The sequence below is a fragment of the Somniosus microcephalus genome, chromosome 17 (assembly GCF_052327205.1).
Source record: "Somniosus microcephalus isolate GS21.2 chromosome 17, FLI_Smic_1.0, whole genome shotgun sequence".
Lineage (NCBI taxonomy): Eukaryota > Metazoa > Chordata > Chondrichthyes > Squaliformes > Somniosidae > Somniosus > Somniosus microcephalus.
The window spans coordinates 52,444,719-52,464,444 of record NC_141003.1 but is presented as its reverse complement, the minus strand read 5'-3'; the positions used below and the strand labels follow the sequence as shown (position 1 = coordinate 52,464,444).

The 19,726-nt window shown below is 43.8% G+C and overlaps 1 protein-coding gene across 3 annotated transcripts in view; it reads left to right on the top strand.

Moving 5' to 3' along the window:
- The window catches only part of LOC147105710 (transcriptional regulator QRICH1-like), a 121,801-nt gene that overhangs the window by 76,057 nt on the left and 26,018 nt on the right, over positions 1–19,726 (top strand). The window contains exon 1 of one of the 3 annotated variants that reach the window (XM_086010326.1): positions 892–1,170. The exons of 1 other annotated variant lie outside the window; for it this stretch is intronic. Coding sequence is in view for 1 of the 2 variants with exons in the window: in XM_086010324.1 (XP_085866450.1) it covers positions 1,492–1,536 (45 nt within the window). In the remaining variant the exon portion in view is untranslated. Of the gene's footprint in view, positions 1–891; positions 1,171–1,199; positions 1,537–19,726 lie in introns of those variants that run through there. One more of the 3 variants, XM_086010324.1, reaches the window with a different exon arrangement.

Below are 19,726 nucleotides of genomic sequence, written 5' to 3'. Positions count from 1 at the left end.
CAGAATCACGGATCTAACATCCTCTACATTGGGGAGACCAAACGCAGATTGGGTGACCGCTTTGCGGAACACCTCCGTTCAGTCCGTAAGGGTGACCCCGAGCTTCCGGTCGCCTGTCATTTTAATTCACCGCTCCATTCCCACTCGGACCTCACTGTCCTTGGCCTCTTGCATTGTTCCACAGAAGCTCAACGTAAACTCGAGGAACAGCACCTCATCTTCCGATTAGGCACTTTGCAGCCTTCCGGACTTGGTATCGAGTTCAACAATTTCAGATCATAACCTCGGCCCCATTACATTTTTACTTTTTTTTTCCCCACCCCTTTGTTTTGGGTTTTCCCTCCCCCCTTTCCTTTTTTTTTCTCTCTCCCACATGGCAGCTGTCTCTCTTTCTGCCAGTACACTTCACACCTAATCTGAGCCGTCTTTTGTCTCCACTTGTCCTATTACCATCTCGTCTGGTTTTGAATACCTCAATGTCTCTTTACTTCTTTTGTTCTATCGCAGCCCTGCCTTCCATCTATTTCATTTCCTTTCCAGTTTTGAAAAAGGGTTAGACCCGAAACGTCGACTCCATTTTCTCTCCACGGATGTTGCCTGGCCTGCTGAGTTTTTCCAGCATTTTCTGTTGTTATTTCCGATTTCCAGCATCTGCAGTATTTTGCTGTCCTATCAATAAACGCCTGTGGCTTTTTTGCTGATGAACGTACAGCACAGCGCCGGCGCGCTGCGGAACAGACACTGTCCGAAATGTGTCGGGCGCGGTGAGAGCGCACCACGCGCCGCTGGGGCTCTCTCTTCTGGTTGGCTGCTCACTGAGCCGGCGTCAAAAGGGTTCGGGGAGAAACGGCGCAGACTCCGTGCTTGGAGCTGCGCCTGCGCGTGCGCGCGGAGAGGAGGAGGGGGGAAGGAGAAACTGTTGCTCCCGGCCGCACTCACTTTGTCGTTTTTTTAAAAAAAAACGGCCTTTTTTTTTGGAGAATCCAGGGAAGCTCGGGAGCGCGCATGCGCGTGCGCTCGGACGGTTAACACTTTCCGCTGGTGGCGGCTTCTCCCGTGTCCGTCCCGTCTCCCGTCCCCCCACCACCACCACCTTCGATGTTGGTCGTCGCCCTCTGACCGTAGCAGGAATCGTGGAAACCAAACAAACAAACAAAAAAAGAGACACAGGTAAAAAAAAAAGAATTAAAAAAAAAAATCAAACCCGAGGAGGCAGAAATCACACATATTTTCAGCGAAAGTCAGGAGAAGTCCTCCGGCTGGGCCCCGCTGCTCAGGAGCCGCATGTTGCTGGGGTTTCTTGGCACCTCACTGAAAGTGCCGATTTCTGCAGAAATGCAAGGCAGGAGGACGAGTGGTTTCTCGTAATCTTTTCTTTATCAAATATTTCTCTTCAAAATCACCTCTTTCCCCGGGGGGAGGTATGGGGTTGGTTTGAGGCCTACAGCTGTTAATCGTGAATGACAGATCCATAACTGATTCCTCCATTGCATGAATTCCTTTGTTTTCACTATTTTATATGTCCTGGTTTATCTGGTAAGTTTTATTTAAATTTTTAAATTTCTGCCTCATTATTTTTCACTGAAAAGTCTGCAAATTCATATTTTTTTGTAGGGATCAGTGCAGCTGGGCAAACTTTTTTTCCTCTTAAAAATCACGATTGTTAAGAAAACGATTGCACCGATCTGTCAGTTTGGCTTTGTAAACCAAGCAGCATTGGTACGTGAGGCCTGTCCTTGCATGATGTATTCTTGGGTGCAGATTTACAGTTTAATGCGAGAGGGGATGTACAGGAGTTTAGCACAAACATTTTTACATAGCTTCTGAAAAGTGTAATTAGAACAATAAATTGGATCATTTATAATCACAATATAAATGTTCCTTCAACCAATACAGTTGATGACCTTGATTTTGTGCCACTAAATGTCAGTGTCAGACAGGGTTAATTGATCATATTTATCCACCTGTGAGTTTTCAACAAATGACTCGTTTTTTTAATAACTTTTAAAGTGATCTACTGCTTGACAACAGTATATGAATGTTAGTTTCTTGCAGTTTGTATGGACACTGATAATTTGATTATTTCTGATCTCATCAAACATGACTGCTGTAAGAAATGACTTCCTTTATAGTAGAATTCCTGTTACGGTTGTAAAACTATTTTCTTAGTCTGCAGTACACAGTACTGCTGAACAGTAGATGTGGCCTCCTTAGTGGATGAAAAATTAATAGCCAGCCAAATGATTCTATTCTGTAAAGTTATTGCAAACGGGGTATCGTGTTCTTTATTGTACAAATGGTTTTACCTCACTTTAGTAGAAATAGGAATCACATTTCTGTGCAAGGTTTTGTTCATTGAAAACTTCTTTTAGTATAACACAACCCAGATGCAGAGTAAAGTTTGCTCCAACAATCTACTTATCCCTTACTGCACCAGTATATATTATTTTCAGTTTCTGCATCAGCTATGCGTGTGTGCGCTCTGGGAAAAAAATGCTAATTTGTGCTTTGGATCTTTACCCATAGGCTTGCTGTGTTGAGTCTGCTAAGCTCGTTTTATGTAGGATCTTTACAGCTCATGGAAGAGACTTTCATCCTTTTGATCTAAGCTGAATTTGAACCCAAGTCTCGATGGTGGATTTGGGTATTCAAAAATGCATCAGATCTTGTATTAACAACTTTGACAGTTGATTTTCAAGTCAGTAATGATCAAAAATGAAGCATTTATAATTGTCATTTATGTGAATTTACCTATGACAAATTTGGAATTTGTGAAATTTAATAAAACACAATGGCAGTTGGAGTATACATTGTACTCGCCATTGTGTTGGCATGTAGTGCAAAATATCACGCATTTCATGAATAGTAGAATTATATCATGTTTAAATAGAAATTTATAGGTATGTAAAATAAGTGTGGTCACACAAATTGTATCGTTTGTGTTTCCATGGGATGGTCTTGTGGATTGTACATGGATATGCTTTATTAAGGAAAGAACTTGCATTTATATAGCATCTTTCACATCTTTGGAACATCCCAAAGTCCTTCACAGTCAATGATTTTATTTTTTTGAAGTGTGATCACTGTTATGTAGGCAACTAAGCTAATTTACTACTGCTTTTTTCCAACTTGAATACCAGGTGTTACAATCCATATATCATTAAGAATATGTTCTGAAAACATAGTTAAGATTGTTGGCAAAATAAAAGCCTTACACACATGTATTTTCTTCTGAGGCTGAACTAGACTGTTCACAATCTTGGCGTCCTATTTGATTCAGCTGAGCTGACTCCATATCCTCTCCATCACCGAGACTGCCTACTTCCACCTCTATAACATTGCCAGTCTCCACCGTTGCCTCAGCTCATCTGCTGCTGAAACCCTCATCCATGCCTTTGTTGCCTCTAGATCCTCCTCCAACTCCTGTCCTCTGTTGTCCAACTGGGTGCGAATCACCTGCAATGGCTTCTCTTCCCGCTCCCACACCATTCCCTCTGGAGTCCCTCAAGGATCTATCTTGGCCCCCTCATATTTCTCATCTACTTGCTGCCTCTCGTGACATCATCCTAAAACACAACGTCAGGTTCTACATGTACGCAGATGACGCCAAGCTCAACCTCACCACCACCTTTGTCGACCGCTCCACTGTCTCTGATTTGTCACGCTGCTTGTCCGACATCCAGTACTGGATGAGCAGAAATTTCTTCCAACTAACTACTGGGAAGACCAAAGCCATTGTGTTTGGTCCCTGCTACAAATTCCATTCCCTAGCCACCGACTCCATCCCTCTCCTTGGCCACTGTCTGAGGCTGATCCAGACTGTTCGCAACCTTGCCGTCCTATTTGACCCTGAGATGAGCTTCTGACCTCCTATTCGCTCCATCACCAAGGCTGCCTACTTCCAACTTCGTAACATGGCCCGTCTCCGACCCTGCCTCAGCTCATCTGTTGCTGAAACCCTCGTCCATGGCCTTTGTTACCTCTAGACTTGGCTATTCCAATGGTCTCCCATTTTCCACCCTCCATAATCTCTGCTGCCTGTATACTAACTCACACCAGGTCCTGTTCAGCCATCACCCCTGAGTTCGCTGAGGTAAATTGGCCCCAGTCTCGATTTTAAAATTCTAATTCTTCTTTTCAAATCCCTCCATGGTCTCACCCCTCCCTATCCTCGTCCAGCCCTACAACCCTCTGAGATCTCTGTGCTCATCCAGTTCAGGCCTCTTGCATCCCCTATTTTTGCTCCACCATTGGCAGCCGTTCCTTCAGCTGCCTGGGCCCTAAGCTGTGGAATTCGCTCCCTAAACCTCTCCGCCTCGCTACCTTTCTTACTTTAAGACACTCCTTAATACCTACTTCTTGACCGATGTGTCAGCCGTGGCTCAGTTGGTAGCACCCTCGCCTCTGAGTCAGAAGGTTGTGGGTTCAAGTCCCACTCCAGAGACTGGAGCACAAAAATCTAGGCTGACACTCCAGTGCAGTACTGAGAGAGTGCTGCACTGTCTGAGGTACCGTCTTTTGGATGAGACGTTAAACCGAGGTCCTGCCTGCTCTCTCAGGTGGACTTAAAAGATCCCATGCCACTATTTTGAAGAAAAACAGGGGAGTTATCCCTGGTGTTCTGGCCAATATTTATCCCTTAATTAACATCACTTAAAACAGATTATCTGGTCATTATCACATTGCTGTTTGTGGGAGCTTGCTGTGCGCAAATTGGCTGCCAGGTTTCCTACATTACAACACTTCCAAAGTATTTCATTGGCTGCAAAGCATTTTGGGATGTCCCGAGGTCATGAAAGGCACTATTTAAATGCAAGTCTTGCCATCTTTTTATGTGGCTCTGTGTCAAATTTTGTTGATAACGCTCCTGTGAAATGCCTTGGATGTTAAAGGCACTATATGAATGCAATGCAATTTTGATGACTAAACTTCAATACTGTAGAACCAGTTTAAGATATAAAAGCCAAATACTACAGATGCTGGAAATTTGAAATACAGGAAACTTTGTGCTATCCGGCACCGACGGGACCGAGCTGTTGCCGTTCCCTCAAAACTGCCGGACACACCAGCGTTAATGTTGAAGCATACGGAGCTTTTCATCTCCGTATCTGACAACAAACACTGTTGCTTAGCAACAGCTTCTAAACAGTCGGCCCGTACCTTGGAAGCATCTCTCTGAAGCTGTTGCTAAGCTACAGAGACTTTGCAGAGCCTGACTGTTGGGAAAAAAAAGCTACGAGAAGAAAAAAAACGCCACGAAAAGAAAAAAAACCATACAAAACGGCTCCTGATTTTTGCTGGTGGCTCGAGCTTGCCGGACATTTAGCCTCCGGATAACACAAAGTTTCCTGTAAAAAGAAAATGCTGGAAACACTCAGCAGGTCAGGCAGCATCTGTGGAGAGAGAAACCGAGTTAACGTTTCAGGTCGATGACTTTTTGTCAGAGCCAGTTTAAGTGAGCAGTTGTAAAGTAAACTATTATAAATGTTTCATCCATGCTGATGACTGAGTTGAAGAGGAATTCTGTCAAAGTTGTTATTTATATTGTTTTTTTTAATGTGCTTAAGAGGATGATATGGATGCTAGATTTGCAAGATCCAAAAATTCTAAAGGATTCTTAGTTTTAGTTTGTCAACTGCAGTACTAGTTTAAATTCTTGAAAGGCATTTTGATGATTTTTCAGATCTCTGGACACTTGCAACAGCTGTCTCCCAAACTATTTCCACCACCATTATATAGAAACAAAGTCCTATCTCCAACTATGTAATGAAGTCCGATGCATTATTTGCTTCATCAACTCTTGAACACCAATGCCCCTCCGGAACCACCTTCCCCATCACTTTCCTCTGACCCCCCTTCTCCCAATCTCACCCCCTGCCGCGTTTTCACTATCCCCTCTGACCTTCCCCTCTCTGACCCTGAACGATCAGTCCTCAGCAAAGGCCTGAGCTTCATCCCCTTACACCCCCACCTCAATGAATTTCGAGCACGGCACGACGCTGAGCTCTTTTTCCGTCGTCTTCGTCTCCATGCCCACTTCTTTGGCCAGGAGTCTTCTCCCCGCACGGCTGACCCTTTCTCTGGCTTTCAGAATTCTTGTTCTACCTGGACCCCTCCCTCTGGCCTCTTACCCTCTCTAGATCTTTTCATTGCAAATTGCTGCCGTGACATCGGCCGTCTCCACTTCTCTGCTCCCCTCACTCACTCCAACCTACCTCCCTCTGAACTTGCAGCACTCCGTTCTCTCAGATCCAACTCTGACATTGTCATTAAACCTGCTGACAAGGGTGGTGCTGTTGTTGTTTGGCGAACCGACCTCCACCTAGCGGAAGCTGAACACCAACTCTCCGACACCACCTCCTACCTCCACCTGGACCATGACCCCACTACTGAAAATCAAGCCACCGTTTCAAAGACTGTCACTGACCTCATCTCCTCTGGAGATCTTCCCGCCCCCCCCACGGCCGCCAACCTCATAGTTCCCCAACCCCGCACAGACCGCTTCCACCTCCTTCCCAAGATCCACAAACAGGACTGCCCTGGTAGACCCATCGTTTCAGCCTGTTCTTGCCCCAAGGAACTTATCTCTTCCTATCTCGACTCTATTTTTTCTCCCCTTGTCCAGTCTCTTCCCACCTACATCCGCGACTCTTCCGACGCCCTCTGTCACTTTAACAGTTTCCTGGTTCCAACCGCCTCCTTTTCACCACGGACGTACAATCCCTCTACACCTTCATCCCCCACCAGGATGGCCTGAGGGCGCTCCGCTTCTTCCTTGAACAGAGGCCCAACCAGTTCCCATTCACCACCACCCTCCTCCGCCTGGCTGAACTTGTTTTCACATTGAACAACTTCTCCTTTGACTCCACTCACTTCCTCCAAATTAAAGGTGTGGTACCCGCATGGGTCCTAGCTATGCCTGCCTTTTCGTGGGATATGTGGAACACTCTTTGTTCCAGTCCTACTCGAGTCCCCTCCCTCACCTCTTTTTCCGGTACATTGATGACTGTATCGGTGCCGTTTCCTGCTCTCGCCCTGAACTAGACAATTTCATTCACTTTGCTTCCAATTTCCACCCTTCCCTCACCTTCACATGGTCCATCTCCGACCCTTCCCTTCCTTGACTTCTCCGTCTCCATCTCTGGGGATAGGTTATTGACTAACATTCACTACATGCCCACTGACTCCCACAGCTACCTGAACTACACTTCCTCCCACCCCGCCTCCTGTAAGGACTCTATTCCATTCTCCCAGTTTCTCCGTCTCTGCCGCATCTGCTCTGACGATGCCACCTTCCATACCAGTGCTTCCGACATGCCTTCTTTTTTCCTCAACCGAGGATTCCCCTCTACTGTGGTTGACACGGCCCTCGACCGTGTCCGTTCTATCTCCCGCACTTCTGCCCTCACCCCTGCCCCTCCCTCCCGGAACCACGATAGAGTTCCCCTTGTCCTCACCTTTCACCTCACCAGCCTCCACATTCAACGGATCAGCCTCCGCCATTTCCGCCACCTCCAGCGTGATCCCACCACCAAACGCATCTTCCCCTCACCTCCCCTTTCAGCATTCCGTAGGGACCGCTCCCTCCGCGACACCCTAGTCCACTCCTCTATCATCCCCAGCACCCCTTCCCCTTTGCCCGGCACCTTCCCGTGCAAGCGCAGGAGATGCAACACACGCCCTTATACCTTCCCCCCTTCCAACTGTCCAGGGCCCCAAACACTCCTTCCAGGTGAAACAGCGATTTACTTGTACTTCTTGCAATTTAGTATACTGTATTCGCTGCTCACGATGTGATCTCCTCTACATTGGGGAGACCAAACGCAGATTGGGTGACCGCTTTGTGGAACACCTCCGTTCAGTCCGTAAGGGGGACCCCGAGCTTCCAGTCACCTGTCACTTTAATTCACCGCTCCACTCCCACTCAGACCTCACCGTCCTCGGCCTCTTGCGTTGTTCCATGGAAGCTCAGCGTAAGCTCGAGGAACAGCACCTCATCTTCCGATTAGGCACTTTACAGCCTTCTGGACTCAACATAGAGTTCAACAATTTCAGATCATAACCTCGGCCCCTATCACATATATTTTTTATCCACACTTTTTGTTTGGCCTTTTTTTCTTCTCTCCCACATGGCAGCTGTCCTTCATTCTGCCAGCGCAATTCACACTTCATCTAGAGCCATCCTTTGTTCCTTAACCTGTCCTATTACCATCTCCTCTTGCCTTGAATATCTCTTAATGCCTCTTTACTTCTCCTGCCTTCTATCCTATCACAGACCTTCCATTTTGTTCTTTCATCCCCTCCCCCATTTCCCAGCCCCTAAACTTGCTTTTAAATCTGTTCCATTTCCTGCTTTATTCCAGTTCTGACGAAAGGTCTTCGACCGAAACGTTAACTCTGTTTCTCTCTCCATGGATGCTGCCTGACCTGCTGAGTGTTTCCAGCGTTTTCTGTTGTTATTTCCGATGCATTATAATTGATTTTATGACCTTTTTCAGATATAAACTAAAATCCACCGAGTATTATGCGTGCAGGTTCTGTTTCCCTCACCATGTAAGTCAACTGTCAGGATGTACTTGTATTTGCTACACAGCAGTATTGGCAGGGACTGGGAGCAACACCCTTTTCCCTATAGTTAGGTCAAGGGAATTGGGAGAAGATGGAGAAATTCATAGATTACCTCCCCCCCCCCCCCCCCCCCATAAAATTAAAACGAACTAAATAAAAATGTTCCAATTTAAGAGAAACATATATAATCTAAAGAAAATGTATATAATATAATTTAAGCATTTCTTATTCACCAAATCAATTGTAAAATGTACATTCAGTTTTCAAATCTTTGGGCTAAAAACTATGCCTATTTAGAACAGGCACAACATCTTTGTTTGAAAGGGCTCCCAAATGGCCATTAAGGGAGTTAAAATGGGGCTGCTTTTGGTATACATGTAGAAGCTGTTGCTATGTTTGCAAATGTCATTGAGGGGCAGCATGTAGATGGTTAATGGCGAAGACCAGAGCTAGAGCTCTGGGACATACTGGCTGTGACTGTGAGCATGAGAGGAGAAGCTGTTTGAGGAGTTGTTGTGATAGGTAGAGGTAGCACTGTGACCCAGCAGTTCCATGGACTGCAGAGGGGAATAGAGTGGTTAACAGCATTGGAAGCAGTAGAGAGGTTGAGGATAGCAAGCTCTGGTCTTTGACTGGAACAGTCTTGGTACTGATCAGAAATCGGATTGGAGGGAGTCAGAGCGCATAGTTGGCTGGCGTTGATGTCTTAAAAGATCTTGGAAAAATAGGGCAGTAACTTGCAAGGATTAGGAAGTCGAGAGTGAGCTTTTTTGGGGAAAGAATGAATATCTGAAGATGGTGAGAAGTTGACAGTTTTACTGAAAATGGGCCCAAGGAAGAGAAGTTGGGTGGTCACGGTCTGAGTTGGAATGGGTTTGAAAAAATAAGCTATGGAGAGGAGGAAGAAAAGTTGAAGTTTGTGGTGCATGGGCAGAAAAGGTGGAAACAGATGAACAGATACCTTGACTTTAGACACTAAGAAAGTCCATGAAAATAAAGTTGGACAAGGGGGTTCATGGTGGTGTAAAGGAGTTTGGGTCGCTCTTATCCTCCAGGATACTGCTAGAGTTAACAGGATTTGGCCAGCAGTGTTCAGCAGATGGTTGTTTGTCTATGATCTGTGGTCCACATAGGTGATACTTAATTAACTAAGTTATGAAGTTGGTCATACCTGTGAAAAGAAAATATATCCCTTCCCATAAAACCTCTTTCATTCGTATTTGTTTTGACTCTTGCCAGCATTTGTTGGAGTAGGGTATGGCATATGAGGATTTACAAAAGGTTTCTAATGAGCTTTTTGAGTTGTGTAAAAACTGGGGTGCTGTCCAGGTCTATCATTAATGGTGACAGTGATTACAAGTAATATGAATTGATTTAAAACCATCACGAAAAGTGAATTGGCAAACATTAAAACATACTAACACAAGTCTGATTTTATATGTATATACCATTTGTTTTGATTAGTCTCAGTAAATTGGGCAAAGGAGTAGCATGTGCGAAGTATAAGGATAACAGAACCTAAGTAGATTCACATCAGAATATATTTGAAGCTTGTGCCTTGGAGTGAGAGTTAGAAACTGGTAATTCATTTGAAGGGTTCAAACCTCTTAAGTTACAAGAGAAAAACAAGAATGCTGGGACCCTTCCATTGAATTTAATTTTGAATGCATTCAGTACTGTTTTTAACTTGATATAGGTTCATTTTCAAAATATTCTTTTGTGTAAGCTTATTGTGATTTCAGACCTGAAGATATCCAGCATTATATGACTAGATCTTCAGTATTACAATTTTGACATTTTAAAATTTGTTTTATACTGACTCTAGCAGATTTGAGGATACTGGTCTATGGTGCTTAAGCAAATTATAAGATTTGCCTGTTATGTATGTAATGTTTCTTAGATTGCATGGATTCAGCTTAACATAGGTTATATTTTGTTCACAGCTACTCCAAAGAAATGACCTTTAACCGGATGACTTTAAAGAAGGGTTGTGTTCCCTAGAATTTAGAAGGTTAAGTGGTGATCTGATCAAAGTTTTCAAGATATTAAGGGGAACAGATAGGGTAGATAGAGAGAAACTATTTCCGCTGGTTGGGGAGTCTAGGACTAGGGGGCATAATCTAAAAATTAGAGCCAGACCTTTCAGGAGTGAAATTAGGAAACACTTCTACACACAGAGGGTGGTAGAAGTTTGGAACTCTCTTCTGCAAATGGCAATTGATGCTGGATCAATTGTTAATTTTAAATCTGAGATTGATAGCTTTCTGTTAACCAAAGGTATTAAGGGATATGGGCCAAAGGCGGGTATATGGAGTTAGGTCGCAGATCAGCCATGATCTCATTGAATGGCAGAACAGGCTCCAGGGGCTGAATGGCCTACTCCTGTTCCTATGTTCCTAAGGAGGACTGAAAATATGATTTCAAGGTGGCCATGCTGCCCATTTACAATATAAAGAAAAAAACTGCAAATGCTGGAAATCTAAAATAAAAACACAATGCTGGGAATACACAGCAGGTCAGTCAGCATCTGTGATGAGAAAAGACAGGTTATGACATTTGGGGTGTGCACCCTTCATTAGACTAATTGGTCACTTTCCAGTATTTAGTTCTGCCATTATGTCTGTTTTCATCTGTAGATAAAATCTATTAAAATCATATGAACATTAGAAAAAACACACACAAGACCAGCTGGTTCATCGCGTCTGTTCCATAAAAATCAGTTGCTTACTGCAAGGATTTCTAATGGGGTTTAGTGAAAGTGATCTATTAGGGGCTCAGGTAATTAGAAATCACTTGCTGTCAAGGATTTGTGTATGCTGAACCCCCTGCAATATTCTTATAATCGCTCTTGGATATTTGTTTATTTAAAGCTACAGTATCCTATATATTTTGTTTTTGTTTTTCACCTGAGGGTACAGAAAAGATATTTAGAATATTTAAATGTAGAGTTTTACATCTTTTTTGGACTTAAGAGTTGCCCATTTATATAACAATTATGAAAGGGAAGTTAAGACCCAGCAGTTATTAATTTAAGATGCCATGTGGACTAAAAGAATGTACATTTATATAGTACCTTTCACGACCTCAGGATGCCCCAAAGTGCTTTACAGCCAATTATGTACTTTTGAATTTTTAAAAAATTCATTCATGGGATGTGGGCGTCACTGGCAAGGCCAGTATTTATTGCCCTTGAGAAGGTGGTGGTGAACCGCTGCAGTCCTTGTGGTGAAGGTACTCCCACAGTGCTGTTGGGTAGGGAGTTGCAGGATTTTGACCCAGCGATGACGAAGGAACAGCGACATATTTCCAAATCAGGATGGTGTGTGATTGAAGGGGAACTCGGAGTGTAGTCACTATTGTAATGTAAACGCGGCAGCCAATTTACACACACCAAGGTCCCAGAAGCAGAAATGAGATAATGTCAGATCATCTGTTTTAGTGATGTTGGTTGAGGGATAAATATTGGCCAGGATACCAGGGAAAACTCCCCTGTTCTTCTTCGAAATAGTGCCATGGGATCTGTTATGTCCACCTGAGAGGGCAGATAGGGCCTCATTGTGTGTGATCATACTATTTATGCAATGGACAAGATACCTTTTTTATGCAGTAGTGGGTCTCTGGTCCAAGATGAGTGTATTCAGAATTACCATTCGAGGATTTTCAGCCTAATAAAACCAATAGGTGCAAAATTCCAATTTGTTGGTGCAAAAGTGTTACATGGAAATTTGGGGCATAAAACAGATATTCCAGAGTTGCACCAGTTCTAAAATACATGCTAAATTCTGGTATAATTAGCTGCTGGTAGAAGATGTATATATGCAAATTACAGGATAATGAGGGCCAAAGTTGCTGCCCCAGAAATGTTGCCATTTAGACCAGAATAGCATCAGACTTAAGTTAAACTCGTCGAAAGAGGGGTGAGTTACTGGCATGACTTGTCAAACAAAAAAGTGATTGAGTTCACAGGCTTTGAATGTTCACAAACTTCCTCCAAAACAGCAGCTTTGACTGAAGTTATTAGAAAATTATTTTGTCAGCTGTGCATCTAAGAAAGGATTCTGCACGCTGCCTTTCATGCAGGGACATATTTTGCTTCCATCCTTCTGTCATGGAGCCCTTTTCATTGGTTTCACTTAGGGCATTCTTATATTTGTCCTTAGAACGGAGGCAGAATAGGAGCAGGAGGAAGAGGAAATGAGAGGCACACAGGATAAGGCTACACCAAAGGAGGCTACCAACTCCACCAGAGTCTACAGACCATGTTGCTCCTTCAATGATGTCTCACAAGAGATCTGCTTAAGAAGGCAACAGTTCAGTAAGGAGGCATAGAGGAACTGCATATCCTGTTCCAAACTGATCTCCAAACTTCTTCTCAAACACAAAAATGAAAGAGCAGACATACTTCGGAACACTGGATTTCATATCATAGTGATTTTATTATGCACATGTATATTTACAGACAGTGCTGCTTTTTGCCAATATGATAGTCCTGGTGCCTCTCTGCTGTTCTTAAACCTGTTCTGAAGCTGTGCTAAGGTGATATGAGGGCCAAGGATGCCAGTGTTTGGCTGCGCTGTGGTATCGTGAGCCTCTTGGAACCAAGGTGTTCTTATCTCGGGGCTTCTGACTTTTGGGAGGATTCTTCAGCAGGCTGCACCACCATTGTACTTGTGTGGACAGCCAGATCCTGTTTACTGACTCTTGCACGAGCAGGTATCTGATGAGCCTGGCTAGAAAGATCACATGGTGTGTCACCAGGAATGGAGGATGACATAATGAAGATAGACTATAGCTGTGCCACTACTGCTGGGTCCTGGATTTGAGTGCCCACTGATCAGCGGGAGTGGAGATCTGATGGAATTAGTTAGGTACTGCAAACACTGAGAGATGTCATCCTGAATCTCTCAAGCCAGTTGCTGTTCTCACCAACATTTCGCCCAATGGCTGAAGCCAGCGGTGAAAGCATTCATCTGGGATGCTAGGATTGATCTTGAACTCTCTCTGTCAGGAGGGAAGTTTTTCTTGGTTGACGCCACTTGGTCCGTAGCACTGCAGTGTATCAAATCCTTCTTGGCTATTGACATTGAGGATGGAATTGGACTCCTCCATGACTCCTACCATCTATCTGAGGTTCTCCTGAGGTGGTCCTCAGTACCCCCATGTGAGTGTGATGTTCATTCCGTATCCTTTTTAGAGCAGGATCTCCGAGATCTGATCTGCAGGCTATGGAGGTGGCAGTGGGCGTTCTTTTGTAATATAGAGGATATAGGGGCGGAAACTCAGTTTGGGGTCGAATATGACACCGAGTTTGTGAACAGTCTGGTTCAACCTGAGATGGTGCTCGGGGAGGCGGATGGAATCGGTGGCAAGGATATGGAGTTTGCGTACATGCTGGACCTGACCCTAAGTCTGCAGATGATGTCGCCAAGGGGGCAGCATGTAGATGAAGAAGAGTGAGGGGGTCAAGGATAGAGAATTGGGGGATTCCGGAGGTAATGCTGTGGGGGCGTGAATAGAAGTCTTTCCGGTAGATACTCTGGCTTCAATTGGATAGATAAGAGTGGTTGAGGAAATCAGTGGCTGCAGAATTATCGGCCAATGGAGGGCTGATGTTGGGAGTTTCAAAGTGCAGCTGTAAGTGACTTGGTGGAGAGTACTTTCCAGGGTTGGACAAAGATGGTTGTGGGGTTGGAAGGCATTAGGGGCTGTGGGTAATGAGGGATACAAGGAAGTGGCCAGAGATGGTCTTGTCAGTGATTGAATGTTAAGTAGCCATTAAGTAGCGAATTCCCAACCTAAACTCCTCCAGCTCCCTCTCCTCCTTTAATGTCCTCCTCAAACCCAAGCTTTTGGTCACCCCTCCTAATATTTCCTTCTTTGTTTTGGCGTGTATTTTTGTTTGAGATCTCTGAGAAACATGTTGGGAGTGTTTTCCAAATTAAAGGCACTATATAAATGCATGTATTTTTTGTTTTTCTGTCTCTGTAGCATTTGCGTGCAATTTTTAAATGCTGTCTCATCATGGCAATCCACTCAAACAATTGACATTTTTGAGTATTGTTTGCGCATTGTCTTATGACTTCAAGTGTAAGTAACCAAAAGAGTGCAATGTCTCTTAACTTTGTGTGAGAAGGTACTGATTGCCTGCCCGCTTCAATCCCACTCATTAAAATCAGTGCCCAAGGGTGAGAAGTTATTTTACTGCTATAGTACTAGCAATTTAAACTTTTGTTCTGTAAAATCATGAGGGGGGAAAAAAATGTCTTAACCCTATGTAGAACTTGAGGTAGAGTTTCCATCCATAAAATCAACACAATCCGGGAGGAATCCGCTGAACCAGCGCAAAAGATCGGGGAATTTTAAATGTAAGTGAGTTACGCCCAAAACCACTTGTGTTCCTGTTTCCACCATCTTTTACGCTGGTTCAAGATTCAGGCTACGCCTGCAAAACTGGCCACACCCCAGGTCGAAATTGTGAGATTTCGCCGAGTGCGCTGGTTCGGGAAAGCTCTTCAAATTGCGCTCATTTTCTTAGGCGCGCAGACACTAGTAGGCTCATTTTAAAAGTTTTTTCATATCAAAAAATATTAAATTTTCTAAGAAACTGACAAGTGCACACCAATGAAACTATTAAATGGTTCAGTATAGTTTTTTTTTAAAGTAATTTTCAGTGATTTTTGTTGTAAACCCATTTTCAGCTGAATTAATAAAACTGCACCAGGTTACCACTCTTAAATACATCAAGGAATACTTTTTAATGAAAAGAAAAATTGTGTTCTATTACGCTACCTGATTGTGCTTGTTCATGGAAGATTTTACAAATTAATTTTAGTGGAAACTTGGACTGTAACCTAACCAATTTCAAGTGCATTTTGGGTGCAATTTCCCAATTGTACCCAAAGTGGAAACTCTATCTCCTTGTCTCCAGATTTCCAGAAGGCATTCGATAAGGTGCCACATAAAAGGTTACTGCACAAGATAAGAGCTCACAGGGTTGGGGGTAATATATGAGCATGGATAGAGGATCGGCTAACTAACAGAAAACAGAGAGTCGGGATAAATGGGTCATTTTCCGGTTGGCAAACAGTAACTAGTGGGGTGCCAAAGGGATCAGTGCTGGGGCGTTAACTATTTACAATCTATATTAATGACTTGGATGAAGGGACCGAGTGTACTGTAGCCAAATTTGCTGATGATACAAAGATAGGTGGGAAAGCAAGTTGTGAAGAGGACACAAAGAATCTGCAAAGGGATATAGATAGGCTAAGTGAGTGGGCAAACATTTGGTAGATGGAGTATAATGTGGGAAAGTGTGAGGTTATCCACTTTGGTAAGAAAAATAAAAAAGCAAATTATTATTTAAAAGGAGAGGTTACAAAATGCTGCAGTACAGAGGGAACTGGGGGTCCTTGTGCATGAAACACAAAAAGTTAGCATGCAGGTACAGCAAGTAATCAGGAAGGCAAATTGAATGTTGGCCTTTATTGGTGAGACCACACCTGGAGTACTGCGTACAGTTTTGGTCTCCTTATTTAAGGAGGGATATACTTGCATTGGAGGCAGTTCAGGGAAGGTTCATGAGGTTGATTCCTGAGATGAGGGGGTTGACTTATGAAGAAAGGTTGAGCAAGTTGCGCCTATACTTATTGGAGTTTAGAAGAATGAGAGGTGATCTTATTGAAACATATAAGATACTGAAGGGGCTTGACAGGGTAGATGCAGAGAAGATGTTTCCCCTCATGGGGGTATCTAGAACTTGGGGGCATAGTTTCAGAATAAGGGGTCGCCCATTTAGAACTGAGATGAGGAGGAATTTCTTCTCTGAGGGTCGTAAATCTGTGGAATTCTCGGCCCCAGAGAGCTGTGGAGGCTGGGTCATTGAATACATTTAAGGTGGAGATAGACAGATTTTTGAACAATAAGGGAGTGAAGGGTTATGGGGAGTGGGCAGGGAAATGGAGCTGAGCTCAAGATCAGGTCAGCCATATAAAAAGAAAATACTGCAGATGCTGGAAATCTGAAATAAAAACAAAATGCTGGAGAAACTCAGCAGGTCAGGCAGCATCTGTGAAGAGAGAAACAGAGTTAACGTTTCAGGTCGATGACCTTTCATCAGAACTGGGAAAAAGCAGGAAATGGAACAGATTTTTAAGCAAGTGTAGGGGCTGGGAAATGGTGGGAGGGGAATGAAGGAACAAAAGGGAAGGCCTGTGATAGGATAGAAGGCAGGAGAGATTAAGAAACATTGAGAGACATTAAGAGATATTCAAGGCAAGAGGAGATGGTAATGGGACAGGTTAAGAAACAAAGGATGGTTCTAGATGAAGTGTAAATTGCGCTGGCAGAGTGGAAGACAGCTGCCAGGTGGGAGAGAAGAACAGAACAAAAGTGTGGATAAAAAATATATTATATGATAGGGGCCGGGGTTATGATCTGAAATTGTTGAACTCGATGTTGAGTCCAGAAGGCTGTAAAGTGCCTAATCGAAAGATCAGGTGCTGTTCCTCGAGCTTACGCTGAGCTTCCGTGGAACAACGCAAGAGGCCGAGGACGGTGCGGTCTGAGTGGGAATGGAGCGGTGAATTAAAGTGACAGGCGACCGGAAGCTCGGGGTCCCCCTTACGGACTGAACGGAGGTGTTCCGCAAAACGGTCACCCAATCTGCGTTTGGTCTCCCTAATGTAGAGGAGATCACATCGTGAGCAGCGAATACAGTATACTAAATTGCAAGAAATAATGGCGGAGCAGGCTCGAAGGGCCAAATGGCCTACTCCTGCTCCTATTTCTTATGTTCTTATGTTCCTTACTGTCTTTAACATGCAGCATCATAGAAGAAAAATGTAATTTAACTGCTTTGGCTGAACAACAAAGAAACTAGTTTAATGAAATATTCACAAACAGAACACTTCTTATTCAAATTAATTGTGTGTAGGAAAGATTGATTTGGGTTTTGTATCTAAAGTTAATTTTATGACAATCTTTGGCTGGAAGTTGTTGTGACATTAAAAGGACTTGAACGATGGATCAGTCAACCATTAATATGCAACGTGGTACTGGTAAGGGTGAATTTACACTAAGTTTAACATCAGTACAAAGTAATTTCCACTTTGGACAGATGCTGGACTTGCAGTGTAAAACTGGTGTCAGGACCTGAGCTGGAAGTGATATTTTTTCACTACTTCGGCTTGACATCAAATGGAGTGCAAATTCAGTGTGGTATCAAACCTGGTTTACAAAGTGCTCAGTGGGACCATTGGTTGGTACTCAGTTGGGTATTTTTAAACCTACTTCTTGAATCTTGAATTGTTTAAAGATTAGGAACCCTCCTCTCCCTGCTCTCTAGACATTTAAACTTTTAATTATTGGGCCATAGCTTTGCACATGAGTGTACACAGAACTCTCCCTTAGGGAGGTCAATCAGAGTTCCAGCAGGCAAGAGCTAAGCAAAGTAAATAATGTTTTGCCTGGCTGGAACCTGAACTGCAGCTACTGGTCTCGGAACAGCAGCTGAGGTGAAAGTTCGCCCTGATTAATTTGTTGGACACTGAGGGCTTGACATGGCACACCACTTACTATTGTACTAAGTTAATATTTACTCCAGTGCTATTATGTTGGCAAAACAAAGCTTTTGTATCTTTCTCTGGGACCTAAATGCCTCTGGTGCTGATTCCAGTGAAACTCAGGCTCAAGACTGGTGGTGTACAGTCTCAGTGTTCCCTTTAACCCTGAACTGAACTCTCTGTCTAATGTCCAGTCTGTCACAAGGTTTGGTTTCTTCCAACTCCAGAACATTACCTGTTTATAGCCGCTACTCTAGAAAAGCCCACCCATGCCCATCTTACCTCATGGATCTATTTCTCGAATGTTGGTCAGCCTTCCGGCCTCCAGAGTTCACAAATTTCAGCTAGTCTAGAAAGCTACGGCCGAAGTCCCCTCCGTTATAAAGTCCTGTATATCCAATACCTCTGCCTTTGCCAGCTTCAGTGTCTTTTTGTTCACCTGTGAATCAACTTCAGGATCTTCATTTACAAACCCCTCAAGGCCTTGCCCCGCCTTATTTGGGAAATCTCCAGCCTGCACCCTCATTTCTTTGACTCTGGATTATTATTAACTCCACTCCTTCCACTTCTCCATTGCAGTCTGATCTTTCAACCATATGTCATTCTTCTTTGCAACTCTTCTCCAAAACCTTGCATCCTAGATCCCTTCTTTGTGACTATTTCCTGCACTGCATCCAGCACTTGAATGTCTCTTGTGCCTCTGTGACTAGAACAGGATACAGTACCCAAGATGCAGTAAGATCAGCGCACTTTACAATTTGATTATGACTTGTTTTGACTTCGGTATTGGCTATATAAGAACATAAGAAGTAGGAGCAGGAGTAGGCCATACGGCCCCTCGGGCCTGCTCCGCCATTCAATAGGATCATGGCTGATCCGAACCTAGACTCACGTCCACTTCCCTGCCCGCTCCCCATTTCCCTTATCAGCTAGGAAACTGTCTATCTCCGTTTTAAATTTATTTAATGTTGCAGCTTCCACAGCTCTCTGAGGTAGCAAATTCCATAGATTTACTACCCTCTGAGTGAAGAAGTTTCTCCTCATCTCAGTTTTGAAACGGCAGCCCCTTATTCTAAGATTATGCCCCCTAGTTCTAGTCTCACCCATCCTCCCCGCATCCACCCAATCAAGCCCCCTCACAATCTTATATGTTTCGATAAGGTTGCCTCTCATTCTTCTGAATTCCAATGAGTAGAGGCCCAACCTACTCGACCTTTCCTCATAAGTCAACCCCCTCATCTCCGGAATCAACCGAGTGAACCTTCTCTGAACTGCCTCGAGAGCAAGTATATCTTTTCTTAAATATGGAAACCAAAACTGTACGCAGTATTCCAGGTGTGGCCTCACCAGTACCCTGTATAACTGAAGCAAGACTTCCCTGCTTTTATACTCCATCCCCCTTGCAATAAAAGCCAAGATTCCATTGGCCTTCCTGATCACCTGCTGTACCTGCATACTAACCTTCTGTGTTTCATGCACCAGGACCCCCAGATCCCTTTGTACTGTAGCACTTTGCAGTTTCTTTCCATTTAGATAATAACTTGCTCTTTGATTTTTTTCTGCCAAAGTGCATAACCTCACACTTTCCAACATTATAT